The sequence below is a fragment of the Budorcas taxicolor genome, chromosome 21 (assembly GCF_023091745.1).
Source record: "Budorcas taxicolor isolate Tak-1 chromosome 21, Takin1.1, whole genome shotgun sequence".
In the NCBI taxonomy this organism is placed as follows: Eukaryota; Metazoa; Chordata; class Mammalia; order Artiodactyla; family Bovidae; genus Budorcas; species Budorcas taxicolor.
In genome coordinates this window covers 65,127,063-65,142,422 of record NC_068930.1, presented here as the reverse complement: position 1 = coordinate 65,142,422, position 15,360 = coordinate 65,127,063, and the positions used below count along the sequence as shown (strand labels likewise).

The 15,360-nt window shown below is 35.2% G+C and overlaps 1 protein-coding gene across 3 annotated transcripts in view; it reads right to left on the bottom strand.

Annotated features, from left to right (window-relative positions):
- Positions 1-281: 281 nt before the first annotated feature.
- Positions 282-15,360, bottom strand: part of PAPOLA (poly(A) polymerase alpha) — a 54,295-nt gene continuing 39,216 nt past the window's right edge. Inside the window, exons 17-23 of one of the 3 annotated variants that reach the window (XR_008201261.1) lie at positions 14,128-14,270; positions 11,699-11,799; positions 11,285-11,505; positions 7,543-7,605; positions 5,617-5,691; positions 3,346-3,607; positions 282-405 (exon numbers count right to left, since the gene is read on the bottom strand). Coding sequence is in view for 2 of the 3 variants with exons in the window: in XM_052660046.1 (XP_052516006.1) it covers positions 3,512-3,607; positions 5,617-5,691; positions 7,543-7,605; positions 11,285-11,505; positions 11,699-11,799; positions 14,128-14,270 (699 nt within the window). In the remaining variant the exon portion in view is untranslated. Of the gene's footprint in view, positions 406-1,188; positions 3,608-5,616; positions 5,692-7,542; positions 7,606-11,284; positions 11,506-11,698; positions 11,800-14,127; positions 14,271-15,360 lie in introns of those variants that run through there. The other 2 variants (XM_052660046.1, XM_052660045.1) reach the window with 2 other exon arrangements.

Below are 15,360 nucleotides of genomic sequence, written 5' to 3'. Positions count from 1 at the left end.
CCCCCACCAAGTTCAGGTCTGCAATTGAGACAGCATCCATGTGTGATTTTGGTTTGAAGAAAAGCTAACAGAAAAGAAATAAAGTGGAGAATTTTTTTTAAAAAAGCAAAACATACAATTCAGGGTAAAAGGCAATTAATTTTCCTTGTACTATTCTTTTATTTTAAAATAGGCCAAAGTATATCCAAAGGACTGTTCAATGCCTTTTTAGGTAAACAGTTTATCTTTCTGCTTAAGTGCACTGAAGCGCACGAACAGTTAATATTTCCAGGGCTTGGTCTACAAGTTTGTGTATATTAATGATTTATCCTTTCATATATCAATTACTACTTGGAGCTGCTGATCATTTATTGCCACCTTGAGTGCAGCCAGAATTAATACTATGCAGAGCTCTAAAACATTTTTCTGTGTGGAGAAAAAAAACAGAGGTATTAATTAGAAAAATACACACTTTACTCCAGAATATACCCAGAACCACAAAGCACATTTTCAATTATCATTTTACTAATTCAGCAAGATGCATGAAATGTCAAAAGGCTATGTTGTGACAAAACTCCCAAGGTTGCGATATCCAGTTCCCCGTTGGCGTCTTATCACAGTAGGTGTGGTAAGCTCTATTCTGCAGGTGTTAACAATGGAGTCAAGGGTAGTTTTTAACAAGTTTCTCTTTTACTGAATAGTCCCAAAAGTTAAATGTTCCTTAATAAAAGGTTATTCCACACTGCAATCATATATTATTTTTACATATAGTAAAGGTATTAGAACCTGGAGTTTCAGGGATGAAAATATGCACAACTGCACATCCCTTGAAATAATTTAATGTAAGGATGTCAATCCCTCCACCGAAAGCACCTAAGATAACCATACCCAAAAGCTGACCATCACATGCACACAAAGCTCATTCCTAACCCGTAAATTATGTATGCCTTGTTGACCATTTAAAGATTTAAGAAAAGTAGAATCTGATCTGCGTTTAATAAGATGAGAAACGCAGGATCCTAAATTCACTGAAAAACAACAGTGCCACCTGCTGACATTAGAGATAAAGCACCAAATGCTTTGAAAACCACCAGCTTTGACAGGAAGCACAGCAGCAGTACGTACACCGCTATCTACATGGAATAAATACAAAGAAGAGAGACGGTGTCTATACAAACAGAGCAAGTATTTTGGAGGATGGGTCAGCTGAAAATTAATTATGAAGTACTATATTCAATGTTTTCCTCCCTAATGATCAATTATATGAAAAACAAATACCTGATTATGTGAGGTATCAATTATTATTATCAGGCTGCTATTAATGGCAAAAATTAATCAGATATAGAGCTTTCCTGAAAGTAACAAAAGTAAATTCTTCAGCAAATCTTCAATTAGAGCTATACTATAACTTACAAGTAGCAATAATGGTATCACTGAAAAAAACAAAAAAAGTCAGTCAAAAGAAACCAGCCAACTGTGGGATTGTGCTGTTTTTTTTTTTTTATTGTGTTTTCAATGGAGAAATACATCATCTGTTTACAAAATAGCTCTTGAAAAATACAAGGAGTACAGATACTATAAAACAAAGCAAACTCCAGTCATGAGACACTACGTACATCATGCGAAAGCAACAGTCTGATCTCCAGGTTATGAAAACTAGAATTAAAAAGTCACTACACAGAAAAGGTCCAAGTTCCCAGCTTGGCAAAACTTGGGTGCAGTTACATGAAACGTTTAATAAACTGAATTCTTTTTCCCCAATGTGTAAACAAAATGACAAGACTAAATCTGTGCCTGGCAATTTCGATCTAACTCTGAAGCTACACAAAACACACAGACACCTTGTAGACTTCACCTGTTAGTCTGATCATCTTATCTTCTTAGGTGGTGGGAGGAAGGGCAAGGTGACTGTGCAGAGCAAAGATGTGGGAAGTAGAGATACTGTATACTAGACATTACAAAGTATGGTGAAAAGAAAGCCTCAATTAATGCATAGCCTAAGGGGGAAAAGACTAGACTCCAACTTTGGAAAATTAATTTAGAGGGAACGGGGAAGAGTTTAAGTAATTGCAGTTTAGCATGAAAAATGCACATGTGATAGAATGGAGCACAATGGAGGATTCATAAAACATGCTCACCAGAAAAATGTTAGGTTTACTTTGTCCAGATTAAGAAAGAATAAGTTTATCAACATCTGGCTTCCTCATATATTTGTAAAGATGAATGCTCTGCTGCTTAATTATGAGGAATTATTTACTGATAGGATAAAACAAAATGGAAAAAGGAGTAGAGAGCTGACTAGATGTCAAGTGCTTGCTAGAAATGATTTTTAAATGTTTCTACATGTAAAATTTACTGACAAGTTTTGATCAACCATTTAAAAATAAAAATTAGTTTAAAATTCTTGGAGAAAATGTGTTTTTGCCCACATTTAATATTGAAAATCAACTCTGCTATAGACAGGAGTTCTGTGGAGTGTACAAAATTCCTCATATTTAGAGATCAAACGGCCATCCAAGATAGATGTCATGTTTCACAGGCATTATTTTTAGTCACCCTAAAGTTTCAGCCATGGGACCAAAATTTAGTGTTCTGTGCCATATAGCCACAGAGTCACTGGTTACACATCATGGCTTAAGAAAATACTGGCATTTTGTTTTTTTTATGAAAGAAGTCCTACCTTACACATACAAGCAAAAGGGGTGGGGGGACGGAAGAAGAGGGAGGGAGCAAAAAGCTTGGTTTCAAAGACAACAGATTGAAGGCAAAAGAATATGGAGCTTTAACAAGCTCAAAGAAAAATATTCGCTGGCTGATCGCTGATTTGTATGCACTCTAAACAATTCTATAAATAAAAACCAATATCATTTCTTAATCATGACCCCATCAAAACGAAGTATTTCCTAATTTTTCTTTCAATGTCAAATATATACCCTAGTGTTGACATTTCATTTTTAAAGGTTACAGCTACCTCAGAGGGACTGACCTAGATGTACTCTTATCCTTTCTCTGAAGCATAACAGTACATCACTGCGCAACGGCATCCAATTTGAAGACTAATGGTAAAGGAAATTCTTCAGGAAAAAATGAAAATCCATCAAGCTGAAAATCTAAAATTATTTCTACTTTCTAATAATAATAATAAAAAATACATAAAAGTGCATCATCAGAATAAAGAATTCTTATGCCAGTTTGTATTGCAAATTTTCCAAACAATGCAGCAAACATAAGCCCAGTCCAGATGTCGATTATGAATACAAACAGAGCTGGAGGTTTTTTTTTTTTTAAAGGCAGTAATTTTTTGAAATAGTTAATGCAACTGTTGCTAACACAATAATAATAGTACTCCTGGCTTCACATACTAACCTGGACTTCCGATCAAGTGCTGATTAGCCCAGTAAGGGAGGTCACAAAAAAACCCTCAATCCACTTTCAGTCATGTCTAGTCTTGCACCCTCCGTTCTCCTTTTTTAGCATTTGAAGACAACAGGTTGAGCTGGCAGACATTGTTTCTGGACCCCTGAGGTTGTTTTTACCGATTCAATCTCAGTTTTATTGAATTCTTGATAACAGGAATAGGGTTTGCAGGGAGAGCAGGGATATCAGAAAGGTCTGTACTGGATGTTTTCTGAGAATAAAAGCAAAGAACACAACATTGTTCAAAGTACTGTAACTTATCAATGGGATTGATTTTTCACTGCTTTACTTCCTAAGAAATGGAGAGGGCCTTCTCATAAGAATTAAAATCTTAAAAACACTCTAAAATGTTGTTAAAATGGAGCACAAAAAAAATGACTATTACTACAGAATTGTTTTAACACTTGTAGAAATTTTCAAATAAGGAGCAATATTTTGGTAACATTTTAAGCAATATACAAAAACTAAGTAAGTTCAAAAACAGCTTTAATAAACACAGTCTTCCAAACAATAACCTATCATACACTTATTAAGTTCATGTTCAGTTAGAGCACTAACAGTCATATTAACTGGCACTGGAGCACCACCATGTGGGAGACTACTTAAAGTTCACTGTACACACAGGAGCAGCAGTAGCAGTTACCAGTGAATGTATTATTTTCTGACTCTGTCAATTAAAATTTAAATCTACACAACTGAGCAACAATTTGATTTATTCAAAATTTAGGGCGGCTTTATTATGTTAAAAACAATTTCTCACAAAGCCTTTTTTAACAACAACAAAAAAAACAAGATGGCATTTTAAACTGTTTAATTATGGAAAATTCCAAACATACACAGAAGTAGAGCCTTATATCACAAATGCCCGTGTATTCATCACTGACTTCAAAGCCAATCCACTGTTCTCCCACCTTTACTCCCAGATTATTCTGAAGCAAATCCCAGAGATCCTATCATTTCATCTGTAAATATTTCAAGTTAATCTCAAAGATTCATTGTTAGACACAGTCACAATATTAATACCTCCCTTCTATCACCAAATAAAGAGAGAAAAAAAAATTTTTTTAATCAACATAACTTTTTATATTATATATATAACTTGGTGATTTTTCTCTCAATGGTTCTAGGGATCTTTTCATTAGAAAGAAAATTCTAATTCCTTATAAAAACATCTAAAAGGCAAACACCCAAGGGTATGAATCACTAGAGGGATGAAGTCAACAAAACAAACTATGAAAATAGTTCCCTAGAGATTAATGTGGCTAACCAAAAGGCATGCAGTCACAATCACAAAACTGAATTTTGATAAATAAGTTTGTCTGTGTACCAGTATCAAGTACAACACTTCCTAATGTTGGAATTACTCCACTCCACCCCACAAAATTTTTATTAGCTAAAGGTTATGAAAATAAAACATTTCAGAAAGTAATCATAGCATTTATATCAAGAGGAACTATGAAGGTTACCAGCCAGCAAAAACTCATCTTAAAATTCTCACGTTGAAATAACTGAGCCACAAAGCAGCACAGTCCGACTGTCCTGCCAGTCCCGCAGCACCACTGGGCAGCAGCTTTGTGGAGGTTAACCAGTTTAATGTCTACTTAAAGCACGTATTTACTTGATGTCAGAGCCTGACCTAGACTTTGGAGTATATTCAATTTGAAAGGATTCGAGAAGAAAACAATTATTTCACAAACAAAACGAAGGTTCACAAATTAATGAAAAGAGTCCAAGTGTCTACTGTACGCAAGGGACTGTCACAGTAGAATTTCTAGGACAAATGAAAAAATAGCTTTAAAGAACTATGGATTACACTAAATAAATAACTGAAAAGCAGAAGTGAAAAGTGAAGCAGAAACACATTTTGAAAATAAAACATTTTAAAAGCAATCTATGAAGAAGGATTTTAAGTTCTAATTTAAAGTTCACTCTCTGACTTATAACAAAACCTCCAGGTGAAGACTGCATATTGTGCAGTGAGGATTTAAATGATCTGCAATGTCAAATAATATAAAAAGGGGATGAGTTAGCATCCTGACTTCGCAAAACAACGGTTTCATCACAACCAGTGCTCCACCTCTGAATACTATAAATATATTTGTAGGTGAGCACTTACTTTCAAAAAGATAAATAAACTTCTGATGTACTCACTTTAATTAATTATATGACACTAATCTTAACAACATTTATAAAATTCCCCTTGCTTTTTGCACTTAGTACCTGAGAGGCCAACAGAGAAGTCGCTGTCTGAATGGTTTCTGATTGAGTTGTACTTGTCTCTGTATCAAGTTGTTCCTGTGAGACAAAGAGGACGGGGGAGGAAAGAGACTTAAAAAAATGATAAAAAAAACATAACTGGGTTTGGTGGTTAATAAAAAAGACAAATTGGAAGACAGGAGGGATCAAGAGAAAGATGTGACTACATTACAAAACCATCTATCACATCCAATGGTTAATCATCAAAAGAAAAAAACAAACCTCGTAGGTTATTTAACCATTTCAGATAACACATGAATTTCTATTTGCCTACTTAAACTTTATAAGGCATGGTCAAAATATCTCATGACTTTCCAACTAACTTCAACTTGGACATTTTAAACAAGCACTAATTAAAGACACATATATGCATATTATGAAATGTTGCCCGGACAATAATTAACAGAGTATAAACCCAAGCTCAGGTTAAGCTATGTGAAAAAAAATAACACCAATTCAGTATTATTAAATTACCGAGAGGCACAAAAACTGTTCTCAGGCCTTTAATTAAAAGAAGAAAATGTCTCTAAAACAGTCCTCCTTCCTTTTGGTTTCTATTCCCCTTCTAGATAACCAATGCACTGATTCTACTCTGAAAATCACCAGAAAATACAGGGTGAACTGTGTCATTCCACTGCCCTAGCCTTTTTCAAAGCAGTGCACAAGAAATAACAGAGATACGTACACTTAAGTGAAAATAAACATACAAAAATGTGAATTTCTATAAAATATATACAATAATAAAACTACAAAATACCAAATTTCTCCTATGACACTGAAAACGGTAAATAGTGTAGTAGCAATGGAGGAGTGCAGTCTCTCTGAAGCATACCTTAGCAACACATATTAACTTTTAAAAACACCTGTTTGTCCCAGTAATTGCTCTTTCATTAATTTATCCTAATAAAATAAACATAAATGGATGGTAGGTATTTAGCTACAGTCAACACTGTAGCAAAGGGCAATTTCCCTTTTTTAACAGAAATAATTGCTAATAGGCAACTAGTTGAATAAAATAGGGTTTAACAGCCTTAAAATAGCATTCAATGCAGCTATAAGTAATATCTACAGATGACTCAATGGCATAACTATTTTTCTTGCTTTACAGAGTGAGCAAAGATTTGAAAGCAGAAGGCACTGGTGTATGTAGGCACAAACAAAACCTATAGACACCAAAATAATATTTGCTAACCTATCGATCTAGATAATTTGCGGGTAAGGAGGAAGATTTGCAATTTTTCTACAAGGAGAATAAAGTTAAAAGCCTTCAGTACGCTTCAATTTCTGAAAAAAATTATATTCGAAATCTAATACTTGGCTACACCAATCTTTCCCATCCCGTCTACCTTGATTCAAGCCCCCTGCACCCCAGGTTCTAGCCAGAGCTGTGTGCCAAAACCTGGCTCTGTAAATATACCACACTCTCACCTCAAGAGTGAGATGACCTTCTCATCTTCTACTACCCCAAACCCTATGAATCCTTCAAGGATCACTCCAAATACTCTGTTCTCCCTTCTGTGATGTCTTTATTATTTCTGTAGTCTTGCCTCTCATCACCATCAACTGCTTTCATTTTAATGTAATCCACCACATCTATCTCTTATCTTCTCTACTTAAATACAAATTCCATTACAGGCAGTAACATCTCACTATGCTATTCCATTCAGTGCCCACCAGATACCCCCACCTCTAGGAGGACTTCATGTGCTTGAGAAATTCAATTTCAATGCCATAAATGAGTATTAAAAAGGAACAAACACATCTCTGAACACAATACTGAAAACAACCTAAAACCTGTAGAACAAAATGCAGTGCCGTGCTCTAAAGACGTTTCCATCACATCTTCTGGACTAGTAACTGAATATGAATTCTGAGGCTAAATTAGTATACCTTTGTTTCTGTTTTATCATGTCCACTCAAAGCAAGACAGTTAGCATCTTCACTTGTTTCATCCTGTTTTTAAAAAAAAAAAGCTTTATTCTCTAAAACGAAAATTTAGATTGCTTTTTGCCAATGATTTATAAAAATTTTTAAAGTATAAAATAATTAACCTATAAGATTAAGTATGTCCTTAAAACAGATTGCTGGTTTGCTTAAATTTTTTTTTACGTTAACAGATTCAGCTTTAAAAAGAACATGAGGAACACTGTCATTGTTAATCAGTCATGGACAGAAGTATATTCCCCAAACTATGGAGTTCATAGAATCCTTTTTTTGTAAGGAAGAGAAAAAAAGAGCTCATTGATCAAACATAGGAACTTGGAATACTATCACCTCCTTTTTGGGAGATTCATATATATTAGTACATAAAAGGTTCTGAGAAGCTATAGGAAGACTGTCTCTTTTTAATTTTCCCAAACTTAATTTAACCACAGAATCCCCTTGGCTTAGTGTTTAACATCCTGGAGGAAGCCTGAAAAATGTTCTCAGGTCTTTTTTTCCTCCCTAATTTATTATAATTCTATTTAAAGCAAACAACTTATTTTTGGTAAAGAGGAGAAATGAGAAAACAAAAATGGCTGTATTTTCTCATTCCCGTAGTGAGTGACTTGGAATAAACATCACTTTCCGAAGAAAAACAATTTTGACCCTAACTTCTCTGCGCTCCTTACTAGGCAGAACTAAAATTTACTTGTAAATGTGGCTTTAAAACAAGACATAAGAAACACAGCTAACTTACAGAGCAGAAAAGATTTAACACCAGTATCAACCAATTCCCTTAAGGACTTTTATTTGTACACTGCAAACATACAAACTTAAAAAATAGTAACTTAAGTCACAACTGGGCAAATTTCAATACTGACTGGCTATGTGACACTATAGAATTATTATTACTATCAGTAAATATAAGATAGGTGTATACATATATATGTATACATACATATACACAAACGTTATCAGTATATTTACCAATATAAAATCACACAAATATTTATGATTGAAACAACATGCTTGGGATTTGCTTCATAACAATGGGCAAGAGAGTAGATTTGTAGATGAAACGAGACTGGCCCTGAGTTGTTAACTGTTAACACTTAAGTGACGTAAACATAACTTGTTCATTACAATTTCGTATATGTTTGAAATTTTCCATAACTTAAAAATTATATATATACATATCTACACACATACATATACACATACAGAACAGCATTTAGCCATAGAATTCAGGTGATAAGGCAAACCTTTTCTATATTTATTTTACATTTCTACCAAAAAGATTTAGCATATTATAAAAATTAAGCAAAAAGCAAAACTAAACTACCTGACGATACCTAACATATCTGTACACGTTAGTACATCACTGAGTAGGCCAGTGTTTGTTTCTGGTTTACTCAAACCTCTAATACTAAGTACTCATTAACAAATAACGAAGCACCTAGTAGGAGACCTTCAAAATCAAAGCATCTGTAACAGACTTTTTCACCTTTAGTACCATGACATTTAGGCCTGAGTTCTAATCCTTACTCTGACTTTCATTAGTTTTATAAATGGGAAGGTTATTGAACCTCAAGTTCCTCTTCTGGGAAAGGAGATCAGTCTATGAGAAAACCTAAAATTCTAAGATCCATTCATTATCTTAAAATTCTGTTAGTCAACTCCACGAAGCTGTCCTAAGTAAGATGCAAACTGTGAGAAAATACATAGAACAAAAAATTATACTGAGGAGAGGGCAGCAATGAACCTGTATTTTTAAAGATACTTAAGAAAAATCAATTAAGGATCTTACTTACAGAGTTTAATAAACAAAAACTACTAAAAAAAATCAATGACACAATCATGGGCATTTGAGTACTCACTAGATATCTGATTGTTCATTTTTTTTTAAGGTGGGCTTTTTTCCTTATATTTCTTTCCTGTAATTATTACCTTTTAGATACATGATTTTAAAAATACTAATGAAATAATGTGACTGAAGCCTGAATTTTGCATCTAAATAATCCAAGTACAGCAGAAATGGAAAGCAAAAAGAATTAAGGGTACAGGGACTGGCTGAATTCACTACGCTTGGAATTGCATGATGGGTACTCTTGTATATATTTGAATTTTTATTTAAAAATTAAATGATCTCGTGTGTGTATTTAAATTGTTCTGTATGAAGTTAAAAAATTCTATATTCCTATTGCCTCCCTGAACTAGACATGAAACAGAGTATTTCCTACCAAGGTAAGTACAAATGAAATTTTAAATATTGTGCTGATACATATTTTGGAACTCTCACAGGGAAAGGAATTCGGCCATTGACATGAAGCAACAGAATGATAGGTATCTAGAGTTATGCTTACGTATACCTTACAGGCAAAAAGAAACATGAATTGTGAAATGCTCTGACAACTCCAAACAAGCATCACTAGACAAAGTGGTATTACATCAAAACTATATTCTTAGGTTGCTGCACAACAGTATCATGTAGAACTGGGGTCTTTAATAAAAACATTAGTAGGTCTAATTCTTGGAGAGTCTGATTCCGTGTATTTGGAGGAAGCCCTAAAATCTGTATTTTAAAAAGCAAAATCAAAACAACAAAATCTAAAAAACTGAGGCTGAAAATCAACTTGCCTTGAGATATTACAGAGACAGATGTGTTTCAGAATACATGGTACAAAACATGATATACTATACCCATTTTTCATTCTCATTTAGCATTGTCAGAGTGACAAAATTCATTCAATTATTCATATTTAGTTAACAGTGACTGTTTCCAAAAAATCTAAACCAAAAGGATTCAGATTAAGCTTGGAATAACACTTTTAGAGACAATAATCTTTCACCATTAAAAATCAAATCACTATATAATATAAGACCCCTCCTTTCTTGCCACCATTCTAAAGAAACTTTCACCTTAACGAGCAGGTTCGTAAATAACAAGTTATCAGCCAAAAATCTTCACAAAATTGTTGTCTTGGGCTGTCATCTCTGGGACAATGGTGAATGCCTCATTTAACAGGAAAACACAGTAAGAGTGATTCCAGGGAACAATGAAAGTGTGTTACAAGGCTACTTCTATTTTAAGATAAACACCAAAATCAATGTACATTTTTAACAGTTTTCCTAAAACTGAGACTTTGACGAGGTAAACCAACCACTGTGAAAAGTGCAAGTACTATTAGAAAATTTCCTAAAGGGCTGGAGGATATAATCACGATCATTCAAGGTACAAAAACTAATCTGATGTGGCAACTTATGGCCAGGCATTCAGTAAGAATTCCCTGAGAACCTCTCAGTGACCCTTTGATACCAAGTACAGTGCAGAAGCTCCAAAACTCCACCTGGAATACAGAGCACAGAAGCAGAAAACTGTCTGCAAGGGGACTACTGAAGAACTGGCACATGTGAAAGACGCAACTATGAGAGAGCAATACGTGAAGATGACATGCAAACCCATGCTAAGGCATGTTACAGCCTAGACATGGCACAGAAACTTAAACAAGAAACACAGCTATATGAAAGAGTGAGCTACTGAAAAGAGTGGCAAAGGGTAAAAGAGCAAACTGCAGCACTGAAGCACTATCTAAAATGATCTAAGAGCTTTCCTCCTTGCTGCTTCTCAATTTGGGCTCACAACGTTTTCTTCCACTGGATATCAAAACGGGCCAGGTGGTTATTCTCAAGACTGACTAAATATAGATACCTCTTCTGTTTTGGTTTTCTTGGGGCTCTCTTCTTTATGAGGTGAGGATGTCCTCTTGACTCCTACTATAGGATTAGGTATCTTTGCTGCTGCATTTCCTGAAGGTCTCGGTGGTGGGTTTACCAGACGTGTTGAGGAAACAACTCTGGAGACCGTAGGCTTTGGTGGTGATGAAATGGCTGGTTGTGCGGCAGTTTGAGGAATGCTTTCACTCGATGTACCTAAGTAGTAAGTATATAAATACATAAGCGCTAAATTACAGAACACCAAGTTATGTTTTTTAACTCTACAGGGAAATAAAAACAATGGTATTAAAAAACTAAATTCAAACTACATAACAAACAAAGCCATTTTTCAAAATGAAGGCTAAAACCAAATATAATGTAACTATTTCCTTATCTGGCATCTCCTTACCCCCTGAGCTTTCACTGGAATTTACTTGTGGCACAGAAACTTCAGTAGCCTGTATGTTGGTCACAGATGCTGCTGTTACAGCTGGAGCAGGACTGTTTCTGCTAAAAATGGGGAACAAAAATTAAAAAGTGAAAAAGAGCAAACAGATAAATAAAACTCAGTAACAAAATCTAATATGTGAAGTTATTTTTAAAGTAAATGATTGATTCTTTCATTTTATTTCTCATACATATGTATACATCAGTAACTAACAAAATATAATCAACAATCAGAAGCACAGAAACATTTTAAAACAGTGCTGCTCAACAGAATTTTTGTAACTATGATCTGTATCTACCCTAACCAGTATGGTAACCACTATACACAGGTAGCTACTCTGCACATGAAATACAGCTAATGGGAAACAGAATGTTTGATTTCATTTAACATTAATTAAACTGGCACATATAGCCAATGACTACCATATTAGAGGAGCTAAAAAAAAGATCTATTCTTGTTTGATTTAGGGTAACTGACTTAAATGATTTGGGGTATAAAAAAATACCATCAAAAGCTGTAAAACAAGAAATGGTCTAAGAAATAAGATTCGACATGCAAAACCTAAGGGTTCATGAAATCCTAAAAGGCCATCCAGCGGCCCAGATAAAACAACAAATGATCTCAAAACCCAATCTCTCCTTCAGTGTTCCGGATCCCACTCACCCTTTGTCTCAGGAAACTCAAATCACCCCTCCTTCACTCTCCTATCTCTAACTTTTCTCTCTCAAGTAAACCCTGTATCTCCCGTTACTCACTCTCCCTCCACTGTAACTTACACTCTCCAACTGCTGAACACCATGTCAAGGTGGGCAAAACTAGAGGACCTGGATTTCTGATGCTTACAAGACACGCACAAGCAGCGAGAGCAGTCAGCTTATTAAAGTTCTGAGCTCACTGGTACATGGGAGGACATGAGGTCAAGGGAGTGGGTGATGCCACACCCTCAAAGCGAATACAGAGAAGGCATAAAGGACTAAAAGAGAGCCCTGAAAAGGCACAAGCATCTAATGATTAAACAGAAAAGAATAAAAGAGAACCACCACAGATACAAGAGAAAACCTGAAATAGCAAATAAAATAGCAAAGGACAGTACATAGTAAATGGTTGAGCAAAGATCTATTTTACATACATGTGAAAAAACTCAAAGTACACAAAGGTTTTTATACAACTTCCAAAATTCTTATTAAAATTTTTGCTTCTTCACTCAAAAAACAACAAAAAAACCCCAGATGAAACCATTAAAAATACGAATCTGGAAGTTAATGCTATACAAATGCAGAATTGCTTTAAAACTGCAAGATTTAAGGACCAGGCCGATGCCCAAAGACTTCAGATTATGTATGAATGGCCTAAAAACACATCACATATTCAAAGCCAAAGAGAAGAAAACTAAATCCCCGTTATCTATTGCACCTTGGCATTTTCTACTTCATGCTAATCCAAAGATTCATCCCAACCTACATCTTTGCCGCTGGCTATTCTTTCACAATATACCTTAACAACTCAATTTTTAAAACTGCTCTTTTCTAAAATATATATATATAACATGCATTTAGAAAAGTGTTCCTGGTTTAAGTACCAACTCACTAAACAAACGATCAATGTAACCATCACAATTTAAAATACCAGCAGCGCCCCCAAAATCTACAATAAACAGCTCCCTTTGAAAATACAGTAGTATATCCATTAAAAAAAAGTCAGCAATGATACACTATGAAGATTTACAGAAGTTAAAACATAAATATGGCTTTTTCGTTCTAATTTTTGCCACCACAGCCATGTTTTCTCTTCAAGATAAAAATGTTTAGCTGCTTTGTGATGCTCAGTCATGTCTGACTCTTTGCAACCCCATGGACTACACAGTCCCTGGAATTCTCCAGGCCTGAATACTGAAGTGGGCAGCCATTCCCTTCTCCAAGGGGATCTTCCCAACCCAGGGATCGAACCCAGGTCTCCCGCGTTGCAGGCATATTCTTTACCAGCTGAGCCTAGAGGGAAGCCCAAAAATACTGGAATGGGCAGCTGTTCCCTTTTCCAAGGGGATCTTCCCGATCCAGGAATTGAACCAGGGTCTCCTGCATTGCAGGGGGATTCTTTACCAACTGAGCTATCAGGGAAGCTGCTTTACATGCTCTTGAAGAGACAATTCTTCAAAAGAAATTTCCACTAAAAAAAGCCCACATAAATCTTCTCTGGAAGATCGCCAGTATTTTCACATATTTACCCCCTGCTACGTAGGTGATTAAGCATCTCCAGGACAGAAATGTGACTGCGTCCCTCTTTGTGGTTCTCCTTAGCACACCATGTAGTTCACCACAGGCAGTAGGTATTTCAGCTTAAGAAATTGGTTATTCAAACAGACACTCCACTTCCTTTCCCTTTGTCCTTACCCCTGAGAGCTGCCAGAACTGTTCAACGGACTGGTCTTCATAGCACTAGTAGGTGAAGGCACAGACATGCTGTTGTCACTGTCCATAGACAAGTCGAGGCTGCTGTCATTCAGAGGTGTCAACTTGACGCCTTCTGTTGAATGCTGCAATTAATACAGTATTTAGTCAATTATACCTTTATGTTATCCAGATCTCTGAAACATGAACATCCTTTAAAATGACTTCTACTGAAAAGCACAAATCAATAAGGTTAGGATAACCAGAAGTGTCATGCCAAAATATAAAAGGCAGCTTTGGGACACATACTTTCTGACTTCTTGGGGTCCTCAATTTAACTACAGTTCCTCGGGGGGTAGGGGGTGGGGGAGGAATGATATATTAAACATACACACCATGTAAGACACACCTCAAATTAAAAAGCACTTTAAATAAGATGCACGTAATTAAGTCAAAGGACTATAAACACACACACACTTCAACAGTAAAAGATGATAGCAACAATGAGTATCTCTGGCTAGTGGGATTAGAAGTAATTTTTTGTTTGTAGAGTTCAAATTGTTCTACAACAAAGATAAAAAATGTGTTGATTTAAAAAAAAAAATCATCAAGTAGTACAATTCAGTGCCTATTCCTAGTTATTTGTATGAGCCTCTCTGAAAAGCAAGAGATTGCCAAAGCTCTATCTGCAGCTTAGGATTTTAACATGGTATATTTAATAGTATAAACTATCCTGTTAAAATAAAACCAAAAATAATTTCGTGAAAACTTAATGACCACATGTAAATCCAAATGTTGGTCCTGACTCTTAACAAAGCATTCAAAACAAGTTACTCATTGCAGGAAAACCAAAAGCTAAAAAACTATAAACAGTGCTCTGGGATAAAAGCTGATTTTAAATTAACTTAAAGTTTCTGTTTCTGCAATCAGCACTATTATAACATCAAATTGATTTCTTCATTTTTTTCAGAACGCTTTTAGTTTGTGTTCACTCACCTACAGAAACATTTTAATGGAAGTAATTTGCATTATGAAAAAAAACTCATACCCCATATGTATGTGTACGCCTGTGTGTGTGTACAACGCATGTATACCTACTCCAATTCCCAAATGACAAGGTAACCTAATCTTTGAGTGAATGCCTCAGAGATACCACTTGTGTATATAAATCAATACTGACCAAATGGGGAAGATGAGATTTAATCATACTATAGCCATACAAAGAAATACCAACCA